The 20,629-nt window shown below is 41.0% G+C and overlaps 1 protein-coding gene across 2 annotated transcripts in view; it reads left to right on the forward strand.

Annotated features, from left to right (window-relative positions):
• The first annotated feature begins 1,363 nt into the window (after positions 1–1,363).
• The window catches only part of si:dkey-24p1.6 (protein sel-1 homolog 3), a 58,091-nt gene continuing 38,825 nt past the window's right edge, over positions 1,364–20,629 (forward strand). The window contains exons 1-6 of one of the 2 annotated variants that reach the window (XM_060897770.1): positions 1,364–1,621; positions 5,393–5,885; positions 9,339–9,465; positions 9,551–9,672; positions 9,748–9,863; positions 9,962–10,026. In XM_060897770.1, coding sequence (XP_060753753.1) covers positions 1,568–1,621; positions 5,393–5,885; positions 9,339–9,465; positions 9,551–9,672; positions 9,748–9,863; positions 9,962–10,026 — 977 coding nt within the window. In that variant the 5' untranslated portion in view covers positions 1,364–1,567. Of the gene's footprint in view, positions 1,622–1,920; positions 1,987–5,392; positions 5,886–9,338; positions 9,466–9,550; positions 9,673–9,747; positions 9,864–9,961; positions 10,027–20,629 lie in introns of those variants that run through there. The other variant, XM_060897771.1, reaches the window with a different exon arrangement.

Here is a 20,629-nt window from a genome sequence, read left to right on the forward strand (position 1 = left end):
TCGGGCCCACGTCACCGCTTCGGGCTGAGCTTGGCCGGGCCCCGTGGGCAAAGGCCCGGCCACCAAGCACTCGCATACGAGCCCCAACCCCAGGCCTGGCTCCAGGGTGGGGCCCTGGCTGCGCCATACCGGGCGGCGTCATGGTCCTTAATCTTTTATCCCTAAGGGTTTTGGTGAACTGCTCTTGGTCTGGCCTGTCACCTAGGACCTATTTGCCTTGGGAGACCCTAACAGGGGCGTAATGCCCCCGACAACCATATGCTTATATAAAAGATATTTTATACTAAATATAAGTCTATGGAAAACAAATTTTCAATGAAAAACTGTTTTGTTAACTTAATACCACATACTGATTATTATTTTTTATAAATAGTCATCTGGGTGTCGATAACCGTGGACAAAGGTGTCGATAATTGTGGAACCGTGTTACGTGATCTGATACGCCAAGTACGTAATCGGGAATCAACTCATTTTTTTCCAGTGGAAGTTTGAGTAATTGTTAATACACAAGTTATGTATTGAAAGTCTTTTCTATTTTTGCAACGGCCAAAAGATCGTTAAGGTGTCGATAATTAATTGTAGCCGTCACTCCAATCAAATAATCAAAATTCAAGAGCAGGTATCTTAAAGTTAGTCAAATTGATATATGGCTTGTTTCGTTGAGGTTAAACCAGTTTGGAATTGTTGCACAGTAAGAATTTAAAGCCATCTTCGCTGGCTCCTTTTCAGAAAATCAGTCCAAATTTCAGCCAGGTGCAGGTCATTTAAAAATTTTTTTTTAATCAATCTGAGAGTGTATATTTTAGCTTACTCAGCCTTTAACTTTGCGTTTGCATGTCTGGGTGGAGCTGCAGCCGTGTGTTTACCTACACCTGAACCTAACAGGATGTTCTTCCACATGAGAAATTCCTCCTCGTATAAATAGTACTGATAAGAGTTCTTGAAATGAATTGGTTCTTTTAAACGACTCGTTCAAGTGAGTCAGTTGAGGAAATGATTTGGAAGCAGAAATGAATTTATTTTATTTTATTTTATTTGATCAAATGCTTGCTTTATTTTCAGTGCTAATGTGTTAATCTTGAAACTGTCTTCTGGCATACAGAAAGCTTACATTTATTCAAACAATTTCATGTAAAATATATCATTAATTTGTTATCCATGCAGTTAAGATACTAAATGTGGAATACAATGAGATCATATGGAAATACAGAGTGTGTGTGTGTGTGTGTGTGTGTGTGTGTGTGTGTGTGTGTGTGTGTGTGTGTGTGTGTGTGTGAGAGAGAGAGAGAGAGACTGGAGGAGAGGAAATTTTAACCTTCACCACACTCTGAGTGATGAATGGAAAAGAATCAAACCTTGTATAGTTCGAACCATGAAAAGATTCGAATCAGTAAAGTGACTCGTGTGAACGACGCTGTCTTGCTGCTCACAGGGAAGTGCTGCAGTTTGGACAGGAGACGTGATTAAAAACAAACTTGATGTGAAAGATGTGACTCTAATTAGTCATGATTAAATTTAATTCTTGATTAATCTGACAACTTTTTTTTTTTAAACCCCTTTTGTGAAAATGGGAGATTTACAGAGGACCTGCTGGAGACTGTCACTTCATCTCTGTGTTCTTGTGAGTAACTTACAAGTGAAATATAGGGTTAAATGGATAGCATTAAATAATTAAAACTTTTAAACATTCATCATTTTTTTAAAAACCAAGTCCAAAAATATTTGCAGCATTTTAAATCCTAAATATGATAGAATAAAATAAACATTACACATTACAATGAAGTAAACCTTTAAAAATCCTTATTCCTTATAAAATCTTACTTTCCCTTCTTAATCATTGTTTGTTTGTTTGTTTGTTTGTTTGTTTGTTTGTTTGTTTGTTTGTTTGTTTGTTTGTTTATATATGACTAAATGAATCAGTTGTTAGAAATTGGCTATTGTGTAATGACCATAATGACTTATAACCTGTTATAACGCATTCATAAGGTAATATATGGATGATTTTTAAAATTATTTATGAAAAGTCATTACAGTTTTACAGTGTTTTATAGTGCATTATTAGGCTTCAGTTATGTGGAGATATAGACACACTGGCCAGTTCTTTCTGAAGTGGAGGACATGTCTTGTGATGCTCGAGAGAACTGGGAGCTCCGCCTTGATTCTTGGTGGCTTGGGCGACAGTATGGCGAAGGTTACTACCCACTGAGGTCTATTTAAAATTTGGAGAGCTCATAGGTTCGTCAGAGTGATGCCATCTGGCCACCATCTCACCACTCTCATCGCGTGTATTTGGTTTAAATTTGCCCCAAGAAAAGTATCTCCTGCCTTTTTCTATCTTATTTTCTCCAATTTACTGTACCTCCATTCCTTATATATCTTTATAGCGCTCTCCTTCACTGTTTTTTTTTTTTTCCAGTCAGGTTTCTTTTAACGACTCTTACTACTATAATTATTTCAACGGAGATTATTTCAGTTTTCATACATGTCAACCTTTGGTCAATCAAACCTGTATAACCAACCTCCAAAATCCGTATTTCCCTTATAAGATGCAAATTTAAAATAATTTACCTAAAATTTGAATGATAATTAACAATGATGTATCCAAGTTACTTTTTATTCAATATTAATAACAATAAACCTTCAGAATGAATACAAAGCTCCAATGTTCGACAAAAACACAAAGTGTCACTCTAATGTTCTGAATTGTACTCCATGACAGCTTTTTTAGCGCTCTGCACCAATACCTCACTAGGCTGCATGTCACAGCAAGTGTCTGTGTTGATCTTGCCGGAGTGCCCATTCAGAATCTTTTCAGTCGCTACTGAAAGTCGCTCGGGTGGAAATACGCGTTTCAAACAAAATGTTACTTCCCGGTTGGCGGGATTCTCGCAATGCGGTGTGCGCATGATCAAAAGTGGAGCGAAGTCTCGCTACCACAAGATAACGCGCAATTTCATAAGACTCTTTACTGGCTGTTTGTGCTTTCTGTGGTGTACAGTAAGTTTGTAAATGTTATGCGCTCTTTTATCATCATGGGAATTGATTATAGCTCTAAATAAATATTGAAGTTTTTTTTAAAGAATCCGTATAACTTTATTTGTACGCCCGTATACTACGTTTATTGAATCAAATCCGTATAAAATACGGACATTCCGTATAGGTTGACATGTATGAGTTTTTCTCTTATACAGTGTATCTTTCTCTTTTGTATAGCTCCATCCATCCATCCATCCATCCATCCATCCATCCATCCATCCATCCATCCATCCATCCATCCATCCATCCATCCATCCATCCATCCATCCATCCATCCATCCATCCATCCATCCATCCATCCATCCATCCATCCATCCCAACACAAAGGCTGTACAGTACTTCCTTTCTGTTTAGGACAGTTGTTGAAACAGGATTATTTTCTCATGTTTGCCATTTTCACTTCATTCTCACAGTCATGTCTTAACAGTATTTTTTGGTCATATAATCCACTGTCACAATATTCATGCAGCTTGTGATTAATAAATACTGTTAAGACATGACTGTGAGAATGAAGTGAAAATGGCAAACATGAGAAAATAATCCTGTTTCAACAACTGTCCTAAACAGAAAGGAAGTATTGTACAGCCTTTGTGTTGGTATAATAATAATAGATAGATAGATAGATAGATAGATAGATAGATAGATAGATAGGAAGAAGAGCTATACAAAAGAGAACGATATAGTGTATAAGAGAAAAACTGAAATAATCTCCCAAAAAAATAATTACAGTAGTAAAAGAGCTGTTCAGGGAAAAAAAATGATCAGAGACTGGAAAAGGGGAAAAAAAAACCTAACCATGAAGGGGAGCACAATAAAGATATGTAAGGAATGGGGGGTAACGTGGAGAAAATAAAAGGAGCAATGGAAGGTGGGGAAAAAAGTCAGGAGATACTTTTCTTGGGGTGAGTTTGATCGGATACGACGGTTTAACACATTAAACCAAATACATGCGATGTGAGTGGCCAGATGGCGTCACTCTACCGAGCCTATGAGCTCTCCAGATTTTATGTAGAGCTCCACCACAGGGAGCCCGAACGTAAGTGCAAGGCAACGTATCTCATCAACACTTGACCACCAGACAACAACATTTCTATCTTTATTTCCATAAGATGGATGGGTTTTTATCCAGCACTTCTTTTTAATTGGCTTTTTTTTTTTAATAATGTAGGATTATTATTTTACAAACACATTTTAAGGAAAATATTCATGACAATTTCATGCAAGTTAAAACAGTTTTATTAATCCATTAGCTTGTTGGACAGTTGATCGTTTGTGTCATGTAAGGGCAATAGACGGATGTAATTGCAGGAAGAGTTTTATTGTAAACATGTTCACAAACACATCCAAAACAGAGACAAATGGAGGTGGAGTCAAAAAAACAGGCAGTGGTGGAGTGAGGCACAGACAGGATATCAGAGGGAATACAATACTGACAGTCCAAAACCAGAAAAGTGACACAGAATATAATGCTGTTGCAAAGTCTGTGTGTTACTCAGAGTCCTTATACCATATAAATCTCTGCGCTGCGATTGAGCTCTAATCAGGAACAGGTGCATAGTGATTAGTCCGACTGGTGCTGTGCGTGGATGGGAGAGATGTAACCAGACAGCTGTTTGATATATCAAGTGTGATATCGGATGGTAACTCTACAGTAATGGTGTAAAGTGAAAACGCTGGTTCACTGCTGTCCACCAGGCAACCAGCAGAGTCACACCATAATAAATGTTGTGGTGGTGTTTCTGGCGCGTGGCGTCAAAGGAAGGAATAAATATGCATCATAATTGCGATGCGTGTCTTGTTATTGGTCTCACCATCACAAGACTATGCAGTGATTTATTGAGGTGACAAACACGATACGACACAATTCAGTGGTTCATTCATGGTGTTCTATTCAGGGCGATTTTGTGCCTTTGCAAATATTTGAGTGTTTCCAGTGTAATCCTAATGAAAACATTTTTGCCATCTTTGCCAAAGTGACATTTCATTACATTTTTACTCACTGGCATTACTGTTGTGTGGTGGTGGTGGTGGTGGTGGTTGTTGTTGTTTTCCCATTGCTCCAGTCATTTCAATCTCTGGATTAGGGTTATATAAAGACATGGCATCCACATGTACAAATAACCCGAGGAGATTAGAATGTTTAACATAAAGGAGGGTCCGAGTTTATCCAGTTTTGTTAGACATGACAACAGGACATGTCAGTATTCTGTCCATTTGGATGATTCACTAAATATTAGTTGTGTAGGTGCTGATCATTATCTCTGTGTAAAACTACTTTTTTTTTTAAATATGGTTTAAGCTGAAACTCATTTTCATGAGGGTGCCAATAATTCTGGCATCTCTCTCTCTCTCTCAGATAATTTCCTGTTCAAGTCTCAGCCAAAGCAGCCCAGATTCCATCACACTCGTGAACCCTCATGACTCTCCAGTCCCAGTCCACCCACTGTGGGTCCACTACTCCTGCAGTGAGTCATCAATGGTCCACCTGCAGGTTTTGGTCTCTTTCGATACTGGAACTACATCTATGATCTTCCAGAGACTGTGGGAGTGCTCTCCTGGTGCCCCCCAAACCCGTGTTGTGAAGATGCATCTCCCCGACTGGTTGGTGTATCGGCCTGACTGGAGGACACCGATGTCTGACTGGGTGCTTAGCTGTTTTGTCCGTGTCTGGATGAGCAGCAGTGTGTCTTCTGAGCCAAGCCGGGAGTCTCTGGCTAGTGCAGTGGGAACTTTCACCGTCCTCAATCCTCTGAGTCGGACATTTAAAGAGCATCTGCTGTGTCCGAGCTGGGAGACGGAGATGATTTGGAAAGCTCGCAGATGGAAATCTGAGTGTGCAGTGGAAAACGGTGCGACTGTCAGGTTTCACTTTCAGAGTGCTTTCACACTTATCAGGCCAAATTACGTAGGGTTCATTTGGAAGCAGACAGAGACATAATGTCTATGATTTAAAAGGAACATTTTATATATAGTGGGACCCACAGTATCTCAGAAACATACATTTTGAGAGAATTTATTATGATATCAATATTTTCTCATCTCATCTCATTATCTCTAGCCGCTTTATCCTTCTACAGGGTCGCAGGCAAGCTGGAGCCTATCCCAGCTGACTACGGGCGAAAGGCGGGGTACACCCTGGACAAGTCGCCAGGTCATCACAGGGCTGACACATAGACACAGACAACCATTCACACTCACATTCACACCTACGGTCAATTTAGAGTCACCAGTTAACCTAACCTGCATGTCTTTGAACTGTGGGGGAAACCGGAGCACCCGGAGGAAACCCACGCGGACACGGGGAGAACATGCAAACTCCACACAGAAAGGCCCTCGCCGGCCACGGGGCTCGAACCCAGGACCTTCTTGCTGTGAGGCGACAGCGCTAACCACTACACCACCGTGCCGCCCTATCAATATTTTAATGTACTATATTTAAATAATATTGGCTGGTGTTGAGTGGTCTATCAGATTTATTCCATTCAGCTAGCATGATACTGAACAAGTCAAAGACGAGTAGCTGAGTGGAATATATCTGATAGACCATGAAAAAAAGCCATTATTATTATACATACACATTGCTTTTGGGTGTTCAACACGTCTTTCTCTTTCAAAATTCTCTCAAAATCTTCCGTATTTACTGAAGCAAACCTGGCGCCCATGTTTGTTTACAGGTTGTCCCAGTCGCTCACTAGCGTGGAAGTTTTACATCTCCGACATGTGACGTCATGTTGTCTTGACAACCGTGCAATATCGTAAACCATATTCGTATAACATGAAGAACATTACACGGTGGTGCGAAGATATGAAGTTTATCTCGTTCACTTTGCTCACTCGTGAAATATACATTCACCACTCAAACTTCATATCTTCATGCCAACGTGTAATATCCTCTATAAACTGATCGCTAAACGGATCCAAAGGACAGAGCTGTAGCACTGCATAAACACCATGAGTTCTGGAGATTTCAGAAGCCACTGCACACAACCAGTCACATGACCACAAGCACCTGAACAATGTTTATGCATGATTAGCACCATTATTTAAGCCATGACTATGAGGCTGTCCTTATCGTTCATTATTCCCTGCTGACTCTACGCGTTCTTGCTTCTTGTTGATTTTGCGCTCGTTGTTTGTGTCCGCTTTGATTAAATTTCCACATTTGCATTCCCATCTATTTCTGCCTCTCTTCCGTGACAAACACATTACATATTTGAAGTAGCGATTGATAATTATATCACTTCATCAGGACCTGCTTGGTGTTCTCCATGTTGGGGTGATTTTTAGCTCATCCGGCCATAGGCCAGGCCAGATGCGCATATGCGATCACGTGCTGTCCGTCGTCCGTCCACAATTTACAAAAATCACTACTACTCCTACAGGATTGATCGGATTTCGATCAAACTCGCATACAATGTTCCCCAGGTGGGTGTGCATAAAAGTTGTCAAGACAGTGGTGCCGCCTATCATATGTGTCAGATAACGTTATTCAGGGACAAATGTCGGCCTGGGGGCATTTTGAGTTATTGACAGATTCAGAAAGTACAGTTTCTAAGCTTTCCAATGATGCCTTCCATGTGGAGATCTGACAATATTTGAAGAATGTGTGGCCTTTTGAAAGTGTATACTTCTTAAAACAGGAAAGGGAGAAAATCGCCCTCAAAGTTTTCCATCTCAGCTACTCTGGGTGTAGGGCGGGCACATAATGCTGCTCATTTGCATGACATTAAGGAAAGCCCCACCCCTACTAGCTAGCACGATACTACTTTCATGTAAACAAAGATCGCCACGTCAGTTTTCCTTCCATGCAAAGTATGCCCAACACAATTATGAAGTACAAAAATAAGTCCTAAAGTATACTTTAACATTTTGTGGTTGAAAAATTACTCACACCGTTAGAAAGAAAGATAGCACGATGATGAGACAACTAACACAATGCTAGTTTCATGTAACCAAATCACAACACTCTCCGTTACATGCAAAAATAACCACACAGCCTTAGATTAATAAACTTACCCCATCAGAAAGAGAAACGTTGCCTTGCACACACCAATGCCTCCGATGGAATGTGTAGTCCTAGAACACTTCCTTTTGGTTGCGTTTTTTTTTGCTAGAAATGGTTATCTCCGATGTAAATACCGTGTGTGTGTCTGCTTCGCGGTGTTTCAGCTCCTCTGCTCTCTGTTTAGCTTGCTCATTCCATCGTGAAATTACATGTCTGTATGCAGCTTAAGTAGCCACGAGCTCAGCTCGTATCATACAGCTGATTCGCGAAAAAAAACAACAAAAGACTTAAATCATCATGTGAATGGCCCATATGGTAATTTACCCACACCCCCCAGCAGGCTACAGTCCTGACAAAAACGAGACAATTTGCAGCAAAAAATGTATGCTTTTCCAACAAAACAATCTATTATCTGAAATACTGATTGCATTCTTCAAGATCTCAACATGATGGAAAAAAATGAAAATAAATTTTGAAAAAAAAATGCTTCTTTTGCGATTATCTTGGATTCGTTTTGGCCGACATGCGTCCCTGGATTCGGTGAGGTGTCACATATTTGCGATTTTATGGGTGTCTGAAATTTTTGGGTGGCTTGTCACATTTAAATGCTATTCTCCATAAATCGTTGGGACATTTTCACTGAAACTCACCCAGAAGACTCTAAAGACATGTTCCAACAAGAATTGTTCACCAGGTGGCGCCATCTACCATAGATGAGGCCACAGAGGGGTCACGTGCAATTTCTCGAAAATCACTCCTCCTCCTACAGGAGTGATCAGATTTTGGTCACACTCATGGAATGTTCCCCAGGTGGGTGTGCATAAAAGTTGCCGAGACGGCGGCACCACCTGTCATATTTACGATTTTATGGGCGTCTGAAATTTTTGGGTGACTCGTCACATTAAATGCTACTTTTCATAAACTGCTGGGATGTTTTCACTGAAACAAACCCAGAAGAGACTAAAGACATAATTCCAACAAGAATTGTTCACCAGATGGCGCCACCTACCGTGGATGAGGCTACACAGGGGTCATATACAATTTCACAAAAATTGCTACTCCTCCTACAGGAGTGATCGGATTTCAAACTCTCACACAGCAACGGTGGCAGGTATGAGCTACAGCCTCATTGAGGATATTTTTGGTTCATATAATTCTTTGCAGTGTGAAAGCAAGACCATCCAAATCGCAAACAGACTAAAATGTTTAAAATTCTCTCTAATATTCTGACTAATTGGTGTGAAAGCATGCTAAGATGTTTTGCTGTTTCATCAGTGATGTTGATTTTGATATCTAGAAGTCGCCAGTTTGCTGTCCTCACTCTATGGGTCCACTGGGGAGAACTTTGGCATCACCAGAACCCTCCATCCGTACACGAACAGATTGCTGGAACGCCAACGCCTCAAAGCCATTATATATCCATGGTAATTTATTTTAAACAAAAGAGAGATTTATTCTGGTGATCTAAAAACGATATGGGAATTGAAATCTTCCTGCTTTTCTCCCTAGGTGTGCCTTCTCTCTTTGGGTTTTATTAGACAGACCATGTAAACAAAAACTGTGTGGGATTTTACACCACATAGACACAAAGCAGAATTTTGTCAGTCCATCTTTGTTTCTCACACGTACAGGTGAGGAAATGTTTCATCACTCTTCAGTCACCCGCAGCACATACAGGAGATACAATTGCATTTTTTTTTCTGTAGGTCACCTCCATGTGCAGCTGGAATTAGAGAACGGTTCACCATCAGCGGTTCTGTCTTCCTTCACACTTCCTTTGCACCAGTGGTGCCTTCTGAATCTGGAGCTGACAGGAAGAATGGTCAGAATTTTAGCGATTACTTACTGCTAGAAAAAAGTTGTAGATGATGCTCACCATCAACGTGACGTCTAACCTGATATTAATGATTGTGACTATAGGGGAAAATCACGGTCGCGTGTTTTGAGGAACGTGAACAACCGGATGTCGACTCATCAGAATTCATGTAAGTAGGTGTGAAAGGGGGTGGCACAGTGGTGTAGTGGTTAGCGCTGTCGCCTCACAGCAAGAAGGTCCTGGGTTCGAGCCCCGTGGCCGGCGAGGGCCTTTCTGTGCGGAGTTTGCATGTTCTCCCCGTGTCCGCGTGGGTTTCCTCCGGGTGCTCCGGTTTCCCCCACAGTCCAAAGACATGCAGGTTAGGTTAACTGGTGACTCTAAATTGAGCGTAGGTGTGAATGTGAGTGTGAATGGTTGTCTGTGTCTATGTGTCAGCCCTGTGATGACCTGGTGACTTGTCCAGGGTGTACCCCGCCTTTCGCCCGTAGTCAGCTGGGATAGGCTCCAGCTTGCCAGCGACCCTGTAGAACAGATTAAAGTGGCTAGAGATAATGAGATGAGATGAGGTGTGAAAGGTAGAATGGTTTCAGCCCAAGAAGACACAGGGAAGAAAAAAAAAATCAATTGATGTGGTGATGACCTGGTCATTCAGTACATTCAGATCATCATCTGACTTCATTTTATTGCCCCATAATGTTTCGGAGACTCGACCTGACCAACTGACTCAACCCCAAATCATCACACTGCCTCCAGAGACTTGTACAGTGGATGCTATGCATCACTTCCTGAGCTTCCCTTCTTACCCTGACATGCCCATCACTCAGGAATAGGATCAATCTGGACTCATCAGACCACATGACCCTTTTTCCATTGCTCCAGAGTCCAATCTTTATGCTCCCTAGGAAATTATCTTAATTTCATTTTAAACATAGCCGTGAGCTCTACTGTCGATTTTTATTTATTTATTTATTTATTTAATATGATTCACCAAGGGCGGCACGGTGGTGTAGTGGTTAGCGCTGTCGCCTCACAGCAAGAAGGTCCTGGGCTCGAGCCCCGTGGCCGGCGAGGGCCTTTCTGTGCGGAGTTTGCATGTTCTCCCCGTGTCCGCGTGGGTTTCCTCCGGGTGCTCCGGTTTCCCCCACAGTCCAAAGACATGCAGGTTAGGTTAACTGGTGACTCTAAATTGAGCGTAGGTGTGAATGTGAGTGTGAATGGTTGTCTGTGTCTATGTGTCAGCCCTGTGATGACCTGGCGACTTGTCCAGGGTGTACCCCGCCTTTCGCCCGTAGTCAGCTGGGATAGGCTCCAGCTTGCCTGCGACCCTGTAGAAGGATAAAGTGGCTAGAGATAATGAGATGAGATGAGATGATTCACCAAGCATTTCAACAATCTCTGATCATAGTCAGTCAGAATCTTTTTCCAGACACATTTTTTCCAGTGACGTTGATGGTTCGTCACTATCCTCCCAGGTTTTAATAATGCGTTCGACAGTTCTGAACCCGATTCCAGTCATTTCAGCTCAAATCTCCTTAGGTGTTTTCTTTGCTTGATCCAGGCCTGTAATTTGACCTTCTGAAACACAGTAACATCAGTTCCGTGAGCACAGGATACATCTTCCGACATGTTTGTTTAAGAAATGAGAAGCTACTCACTGCATCAGTTCGGATTAAAAGAATTGCTGCCGGCTGAAACACGTTAATCACTGCAGTAATTATCTAATCAAAGGCTCGAAATTATTTGCTCATTTAAATCTAAATGGCAACTTTTTTTGTTGTTGTTTTTTGGCCGGCCAGTGTATAAAGATTAACATGCAAGTGGTTCAGGACAGAGTTTTCATTTCAGCTTGGTGTTAGGGTGATTGTCAGGATGCAGGCACTTACAGATGTAATTACTGGAGAAAGTGGGGAGCAAACGGTACAAAGCTGAATCATAGAGCTATAATCGTAGTCAGAAGGCAGGCAAGGGTCGGTCTATCGGCAAACAGGGTAACATATGGCCCTTTTCCACTACCCTTTTTCAGCTCACTTCAGCTCGCTTCAGCTCATTTCAGCCCGACACGGCTCGCGTTTTGACTACCAAAAAACAGCACGACTCAGCTCGTTTCAGCCCTGCTTAGCCCCTAAAACTCGCACGGTTTTGGAGTAGGGCTGAAGCAAGCCAAAGCGATCCGAGTGAGGCTAGGGGCGTGAGCAGACACTCCCCTGTGCACTGATTGGTGAGGAGGAGTGTCCTCACATGCCCACACACGCCCCGCGAGCACGCTGGGATTTGTAAACACCGCAAACCCGGAAGGAGAAGAATTACGAATTACGAGAATTTCTGAAGCCTTATGCGCCTCGCCTCATCTATATGCTCTTGCCAGTATCTGTTGGCATTGTCGGTGACAACAAGCCACAGAACCAAGACCAGCAACACTAACGACTTCATGTTTATTGTTTACTATTCGGGTCGTGAAACTACCGCTTAAAAGCTCACTGATGTCACTGTTTGCGCTGCTTAACGACATCACCTGACATCCACCCACTTTCGCTAACTCCACCCAATGTGTCCACCCACTTCCAGCCAGCACAGTTCAGCGCGGTTGTAGTCGAAATGCAACTCCAACAGCCCCGCTCAGCTCGACTCAGCCCAACTCAGCACAGCACGGCTCAGCCGCGTTTGTAGTGGAAAAGCGGCAATAGGCAAAACAGGAGGCGTAAACGGTAAAAAGGTAGCGAGAGTCAAAGAACAAGAGACGGACAGAGATATAAAGGCTCAGTATGGACTAGGAACTCGGAGCAATACTTCGCAGTGAAACTGTGTGAAGGAGAGGTTTAAATAGCGTGGTGGTTGATTGAGAGATGAGCAACAGCTGAGTTCAATACGCCGGTGACAGGACGCTGTGAACCTTGGTTATTGTAGTTCTGAGTGGCCATGTTTGTAGTTTGGTTAGTGCTGCTGGTTTAAACTCTTTTACTGACAGTGATGATACACGAGGCAACTTTTTGGGCAATGCTACTGGCAACGGGCAACCAGGCGAGAAACACGGCAACTAATTGGGGTAACAACCAATCAGATAAGAGCAAATCTATTGCCAGGGAGACCTTCACTGCAAAGACGGACACTGAAACATTTTTGTCTTGGCTTCAGCCTTTATTTCACTCAAGTATCAGTTCTGGAACAAAACTGAATAAATCGCGAGTGATAACTTTCAGCTAACTATATTAGCAAAAACCACTGCTAGTTAGCTAAATCTCATTCAGTCTCTATGGAGTGGTGGTTAGCTAACGGTGGTTTACACTTTGCTGAAAAAAAAAAGATTTCTTAATTACAACCTGAGCATAAAAATAGATGTCTGTTGGTTTTCTAAGTGTTTGATGAGGTTAATTCACCACTTTGGGTTTATGCAGAACAACTTGCTAGCATAAAAAGATACAAGTTGTCTCTCTCTCTTTTTCTTCGCTCCACTGCTGGAGATGTCGCCATCTATCTTTGCTGAAAATTTCAGAAGCTCCCAGGTGGTCATGTGATTCACTGCTAGCCCTCTGATTGGATGATCTTAAAAAGTCGCCCAAAATGATCAAAATCGTTCGGGTAGAAATTATGTTGCCCAATCTCAATGGGAAAATGTTGAAGCGCAATTGCCTGGCAACACTGCCCAAAAAGTTGCCCTGTGTATCATCACCTTTAGTATTTATTTTACTGACAACCCAATGAAGACCACCACCAAGATGTTCTTACAGTTAGCACTCTAGTGTCTAATGAGGGTTTTCTTCAGGAAGGTTTGTTTTCTGGATCATGGGCTCCATTTCATTGTTTTGTTGCCCTCTAGTGGGCAAACCATAGTGAATGTTGGTAGGTTGGCTGCAAAGGTCTTCCAGGATGCTTGGAGAACTCGCTACAGTTGTTCTATACAGTGTTTTGTATACAATTATTACCCTTTCAGGCGAACACTGTGTCTCTGAGTTTGCAAGTCAAGACAAAACACCACCACATTCATCTTTAGTAACCATTTTATCATCACAACAACAACAATGTTGTATTCTTCCCTATTTTTTGCCTTCGTGAAGTTAATTTTTTAGGATGTCATGCTGTAATATATATTAATTATCTGTATTCACGGTGCTCACAGTTGTACTTTAATGTGAGCTATGACTTTTAAAGCCATAGTTGCTATTATTGTTAGGTGCGTCATTGACTGTTAACTGAATTGTATGGGGTTAATCTACAGACAAGTAATGTCAATTTCAATGTACATGAAATTGAAATAAAACCACAAAAGGTCTTGCTTGTGTTTTAACTAAATATCTTTGTGCAGATAGTTAAGTAATAAAAAGCGCGAATAACTCCAGTGAAGGCATAGAAATAGAGGTGGTCAAAGCAGATGAGTTCAAATATCTGGGTTAACTGTACAAAGTAATGGTGAGTATGGAAGAGAAGTGAAGAGTGCGCAAGCAGGTTGGAATGGATGGAGAAGAGGAGGAGGTCAGGAGGGATTTGGGACAGAAGGTTGCCAGCGAGAGAGAAAGGGAAAGTGTAGAAGACAGTAGTAAGAGAAGCGATGTTGTATGGTTTGGAGGCAAGAAGACAGGAGGTGAAGTGAACTGGAGATAATGGAGCTGAAGATGCTGAGATTTTCATTGGGAGGGATAACGTTGGACAGGATTAGAAATGAGAATATTAGAGGGACAGGGCATTGGAGACAAAGTGAGAGAGGAGAGGCGAGATTGAGATGGTTTGGACACAAATCTTGGAGATGAAGTTGCCAGGTAGAAGGAAAAGCGGAAGAGCAAAGATGAGATTTATTTATGGATGTGGTGAAGGAGGACATGAGGATGGTTGGTGCTACAGGAGGAGATGGAGGGACATTATCTGCTGTGGAGACCCCTAATGGGAACAGCCAAAAGAAGAAGAACTCCAGTGAAGGCATATCATGGTGCACATTTTGTCTAATCTGCTGTTTTATAGTTGGTATATTGTGGCATGGTGGTGTAGTGGTTAGCATTGTTACCTCACGGCAAGAAGGGTCTGGGTTTGAACCTTGTGATCGACTGGGGTCTTGCTGTGTGGAGTTTGCATGTTCTCCTTGTTTCTGTATGGGTTTCCTCCTGGTGCTCCGGTTTCCTCCTACAGTCCAAAGACATGCAGATTAGGTCAGCTTGAAATTGCCCATAGGTGAATGTGAGTGTGATGGTTGTTCATCTCCATGTTAGCCCTGTAATAGATGGGAGACCTGCCCTGGGTGAACACCGCCTCTTGCCCAAAGTCAGCTGGGATTGGTTCCAGCTTCCCCCATGATCCTGGCAGATAAGTGGTATTCTTTGTGTGCAACCACGTGACAAAACAAATTTTGGATTTGTATGATGTACAAATCCAAAATGCTGTCTCGTGCGAACAATAACTGTGACACATCTCTGACTTTCTCGAAATATTATGATTCTCTGGAGTCCTCTGCCAAGTCAAGATTCAGAGAAAAAGTTTAAATTTGTGGCTTTGACCCGTATATGTTAAAGCCGTCTGATTATAAAGAGGATTTAGACTCATTACCAGTGACTGAATACCCTGATATCAGCGTGAACGATCTCATTCTACCAAAAAAAAAGTTGACCCACATTGTTCTCCTTATGTATCCAAACTCTCTAAGGTTTGCGCTGCTTCTAATCTGGCTTTCTCGGCAGATCTTTCATTATTTTTATATCCCTGCTCCAAAGGAGGGGGCGTATACTGGTTTACCTCTGTCCGTCCATATCTCCATCCATCCAAAACACCCTTTTTCTCAGCAACCACAAACCATAGCCACTTGGTACCAAACTTCAGCTTGGGGTTCTATACCGTGTATACCTTTATCAGGTCTGTCCCACATCAACTTCCCGTTTACCGACTTGATATACCAGTATTTACGAAACATACGGTATAACGTGGACTTAAAAAATTCTGTAACATTTTTCTCAGCAACTACAAATCACAACTGCTTGATATTTGGTACCGAGCTTCAGCTTGGGGTTCTATACCGTGTATACTGTTTTCAGGTCTGTCGCACATTGACTTCCTGTTTACCAAGTGAATGTATTCACGAAACCTATAGGGTGGACTTTGACGCTATTTCAAGAAGCAAAATGCTATTTCAAAATGACAGTTTACCTGGATAGAGTAGAGTGGGGGAAAAAGCCCCCGTGGGGTAATACGCCCCGGCCTGTTTTACCCAAAATAACCACCAGATGGCGCAAAGTTACATTTCTATTGTTGATATGGACTGGCTTGACACCGGGGATATACAAATATCCACTGTGGATCGCATATCAGCAACGCAGGGGAGAGAGATCAAATTTCATGGTCAGTGATATAATTTTCAGATATCAGTAAAACTGTATTTAGATAGCTGCTATTTCGTCAGATATCACAGCTGTGTATGTGGTATGAGTAGACAAGTCAGTACGTTTAAAAAAAAAATACATTAGGTATAAAAAGTTGAATCACATTTTGAAAGTAAGACCCTTTTTTGTAAAAGTGTAGTCTGTGGGGTAAAACGCCCCCTTAATGGCGGGGTAAATGGCCCCCAGGGGGCATCGTTTCCTTTTATCATAATTACTGTATTTCATACATTTCTGAATAGCAGATACATAGTTTTTAATAACATCTCACTTACCTGATTGAGTAAAGCAAGTAATTTGAACTTAATATTAAAAAAATAATAATATTAGCATTATTTATTGATGCACTTGTTCTTTGTTAATTCATGTTCAATCCACACAAAATTATATTGAAATTAAAATGAGAAATATAATAAAATAATGCATCTATTCATTAATTCAGGGATATTTTCTTGTTTCTTTCACATTATAGGCTTAAGTAAACACTTTTGCTATCCAAACAGCTTTTTTTGAGTGAGGGGGCCTATTGCCCCACCTCATAGTGCAGCGGTTAATTGCATATTTCATAAGAATCCTTCAAATGGTGACACAAGCATGAAATTCTCCACAAATATGCTTTAATGGCCTCTCTTTTAGAAAAGGGTCCTGGCCACGCCAAAAATTCAAGATGGCTGCCATTTTCCAAGATGGCTGCCCGAATGTGACAATTTTTTGTGATTTTCCCTCTTTTCTTAATTTAATTTTCCAAGTGAACCATGTTTATGCTCTTATATGCTAATTTTACAGATTTTATTGTCTCTGATATAAATTTAAGAAGGTTAGCCTTCAATGTGGTGCCCAAAATGGCTCGAATTATTTGCCAGGAAACAACGACCTTATGAGGCCATCCCGCCAACCAAAGCCGCTCTTCTCCAACATACCAAGCGTGCTGCCTACCAGGCTGGTTGTGTGTGGGGCCAGGCAACCCTGTGTCAGCCTGAACCTGAGAGTCCTGCTGACTGGGGATGGCAGAAGTCTGGTGAACAGTGGCACGTTTTCTGGACGGCCAATGCTCCCATAGCCAAGAGCTGTGAGCAACTGACCAAATGTGGTTGCAAAACCAGCTGGCGTGGTAGATGCAAGTGCTTCAGGCTGGGCCTTGTGTGCACAGCACTCTGCTCCTGCAAATGTGAACTGTAGATAAATTTTGCGCATTGATTTTGTTTGTCTTTTGGTGGATGGCATGCGTTGTCAGACCATCACTTTTGGGATTATTGTGACTTCCTACAGCCTAAAGGTTTTTTATATAGTTGCAAATAAGTTAGAGTTAAGTTAGTCATAAGTGTTTAGAGTTAAGTGTTTAGAGTTAAGTGTTAGAGTTAAGTGTTAGAGTTAAGTGTTAGAGTTAAGTGTTAGAGTTAAGTTAGTCATAAGGCAAGGCAAGTTTATTTATATAGCACATTTCATACACAATGGCAGTTCAATGTGCTTTACAGAAACAAAAACAGTAAACAATAGAGAAATAAAATTACATAAAATAATTTTATTTTTAATCTAAAACAATTAATTAAAAGAATTAAAAGAAAATAATAAGAATTAAACAATAGTAGAAATAAAATAATAAAATGCCAAAAAGAAAAAAGGAGAAAAAGAAAAAGAAACCATCGGAATAAAATAGAATAAAATTAAAGTAAATTTAAAACATACAGAGAAAGTAAAGATTATAAAAAATGTAAAAAATATTAATTATTTAACAGAAAGCATCTGAGAACAACTTGGTCTTTAACCTAGATTTGAAGCTGCCAACAGCAGGAGCATTTTTAATGTCCTCTGGCAGTTGGTTCCATAGCTGCACTGCATAGTAGCTAAAAGCTGCTTCACCACACTTTGTTTTAACAACTGGTTTTAATAGTAAATTTTTCTGTTGCGATCTGGTAGATCTGATTGGGTTAGGCCGCTGCAACATATCAGAGAGGTAATTGGGCCCTGTACCATTTAGAGAGTCATAAGTGTTTTATAGTTATATGTATAAGATTGTGTAACAGTATTCCTAATGTAGATATTAAGATAACACTAGAGGGCAGTAACAGATACGAGATAAGATAACATAGAAGTTATAGATGTCACTGTAAGTAAAACAAATTGAATCCTGTTGCTTTCTTTTCAATGCAGTTCAATGCAATTAATTTTTTTTTTGTTGGATATCTTCGCTGATTGCGCATAATAGAACAACATTTTCTTCTCTTCTTTATTTTCTCTGGGGTTGGAGCCAGGTTCACCTGGTTTGGTGGCCCCATGATAACTGGGCTGTGCCCAGTGCCACTGCTGGTCTGTGGCTGGATACGGAGCAGGCAGAGCTGGGCTGTCCTAGCTCCAATAGTTTAGGTTGGACTTGGAGGTCTTCTTTGTTTAAATCTTGAATGACATGGTAGATTGTGGGAAACAGTTCATGATCACAATCCCATGATTTAAAGTTCATTTAAATGGAAAAAGCATGTTTATTTCAACAGATATATGGTCTCGGTGTGAGATTGCCAGATACTGATGGCGGCCATCTTGAAAAAAGGTCGCCATCTTGAATTTTCACGTGGACAGGATCCTAATCTGAAAGAGTATATCCAGGAGGGTATCTGTGCAAAATTTCATGCTTGTGTCACCATTTGAAGGATTTTTTTTAGTTATCTGCTCCACTATCAGGGGGCCTTTTACCCCACTGGGGGGGGGGTAAAAGGCCCCCTTGGCACAATGTTTGTTTTTGTTAAAAAAAAAAAAAAATAAGTATCAACTTTAGGCAAACTTTAGGTGGCATTATTGTTCATGTCACTGTTGTCAAAAACTATGATAAAACTAAACACATGGTTCATTTCAACTTGGAGAAAAACTGAATTTTCCTTAAGGGGGGCTTTCCCCCCCCCCACTCTACTCTACTGTTTGAAATCCCTGGGGATAGACACTGCTCTTTACTTACTCGTTTCAGGGTTCATTATTTGTTGACGTCAACATTCATAATAAGTGTCTTATTCCTTCAATCGCTTGCGTTCTGATATAAGCGAGAATGGGGGGATACATACTGTAAGTGAGCAGTAGCTCACAGTTGATCTTGTTAATCCTGTTGCTTCTTGATCCCGCGAGATGATTTTTCATCTTGATCTCATCGTGTCTTAATTTGAGTGTCGGTGCCCAATCTGGATTTGTTTTATCTCGTAGGTTTGCTGGTGCTCCTGCAAGGTGAAAAGCAGATAAAAGCGTGTTCAAGTTAAAGCTCAAAAGTTCAATTTAATCAGTAGAAAACATCGCTTTAATTAGCAATTAACTCCTACCAGATAGAATGTGGTCAACGCGCGCACACGCGGGTATAATTAGCTTTTTCCTCAGTCAAGTCCTTACGATGTATGTACAGTATGCTTGTTTCAACCACAGCGCCGGCATTCTCAGGACAGTTCTTCATCTGTTTTGTCACCGTTTTTAATTATTTTGGGATTTCTTTCTGAAGAACCATTTCTCTTTGTCACGAGTAGCATTATTACCACGATTATATCCCGCACACAAAGTAGGCATTGTCTTTCTTCAAAGGCAATGAAATCAAAAGAAAATCACAAAGCGTTGAAGCAGCTCACACTTCAATTGGATTGTTATCATCCAACATGGCGGACTTCCGGTTTGGAAAATAAGCATGACGTCGCATGCACACGAAGAATAGATGATGGATGGATAGATGATATATGAGTGGTTACATTGCATTCTTAAAATGTATTCTTCTTAGTGGAGCGGCGGCTACAATTATCGACAGTCCATAATTATCGACAAATTTTCAGATTTACCAATAAAAAAACAATTTTACAAAGCTGAGTTCCAGTTCCAACAGTTATTATTGGTTAATTAATCAACCTGAAGACCCGCCTCGCCCTTTGATCTTGTCGTCTGATGACGCAGCTCGTTACCTGAGATGGAATTTTTTTTAGCACGATCAGCAATTTGATGAAAACCCAGACGTTATCATCGCAGGTGAGCATGGTGGAAAGATCATGGACATGTTTTTACTGATCAAATTCGCTGATATTTCATGATCTCCTCGTCGAAACCTACTTTGTTTCTGACTCTTTCATTTGACAGGCGCCATTTTGTATCTAAACGCGCATTTGAGAAGTCACGTGAGGTGTCGATAATAGTGATCACTTTCACCGGTGTCCACCGTTATCGACACGCTGTGGAATTAAGTGACATTTACAACTGTTATGGATCCATCTTTGTGTAACATTGTTGAAGTAGATGAAGTACTTTAAAAAAATAAAAGTGCTCTGATTTATAATATATTTTTTTCTGATTCATAACAGAATGGAATGTTTATCGAGTATTTGGAATCCGATTGCAATAAATAAAATTAAACCAGAATTAAATTCTGAGCAGATATAAAGTTACATGTTTGAACTATTCAGATTT

Source organism: Neoarius graeffei, chromosome 17, assembly GCF_027579695.1.
Source record: "Neoarius graeffei isolate fNeoGra1 chromosome 17, fNeoGra1.pri, whole genome shotgun sequence".
Lineage (NCBI taxonomy): Eukaryota > Metazoa > Chordata > Actinopteri > Siluriformes > Ariidae > Neoarius > Neoarius graeffei.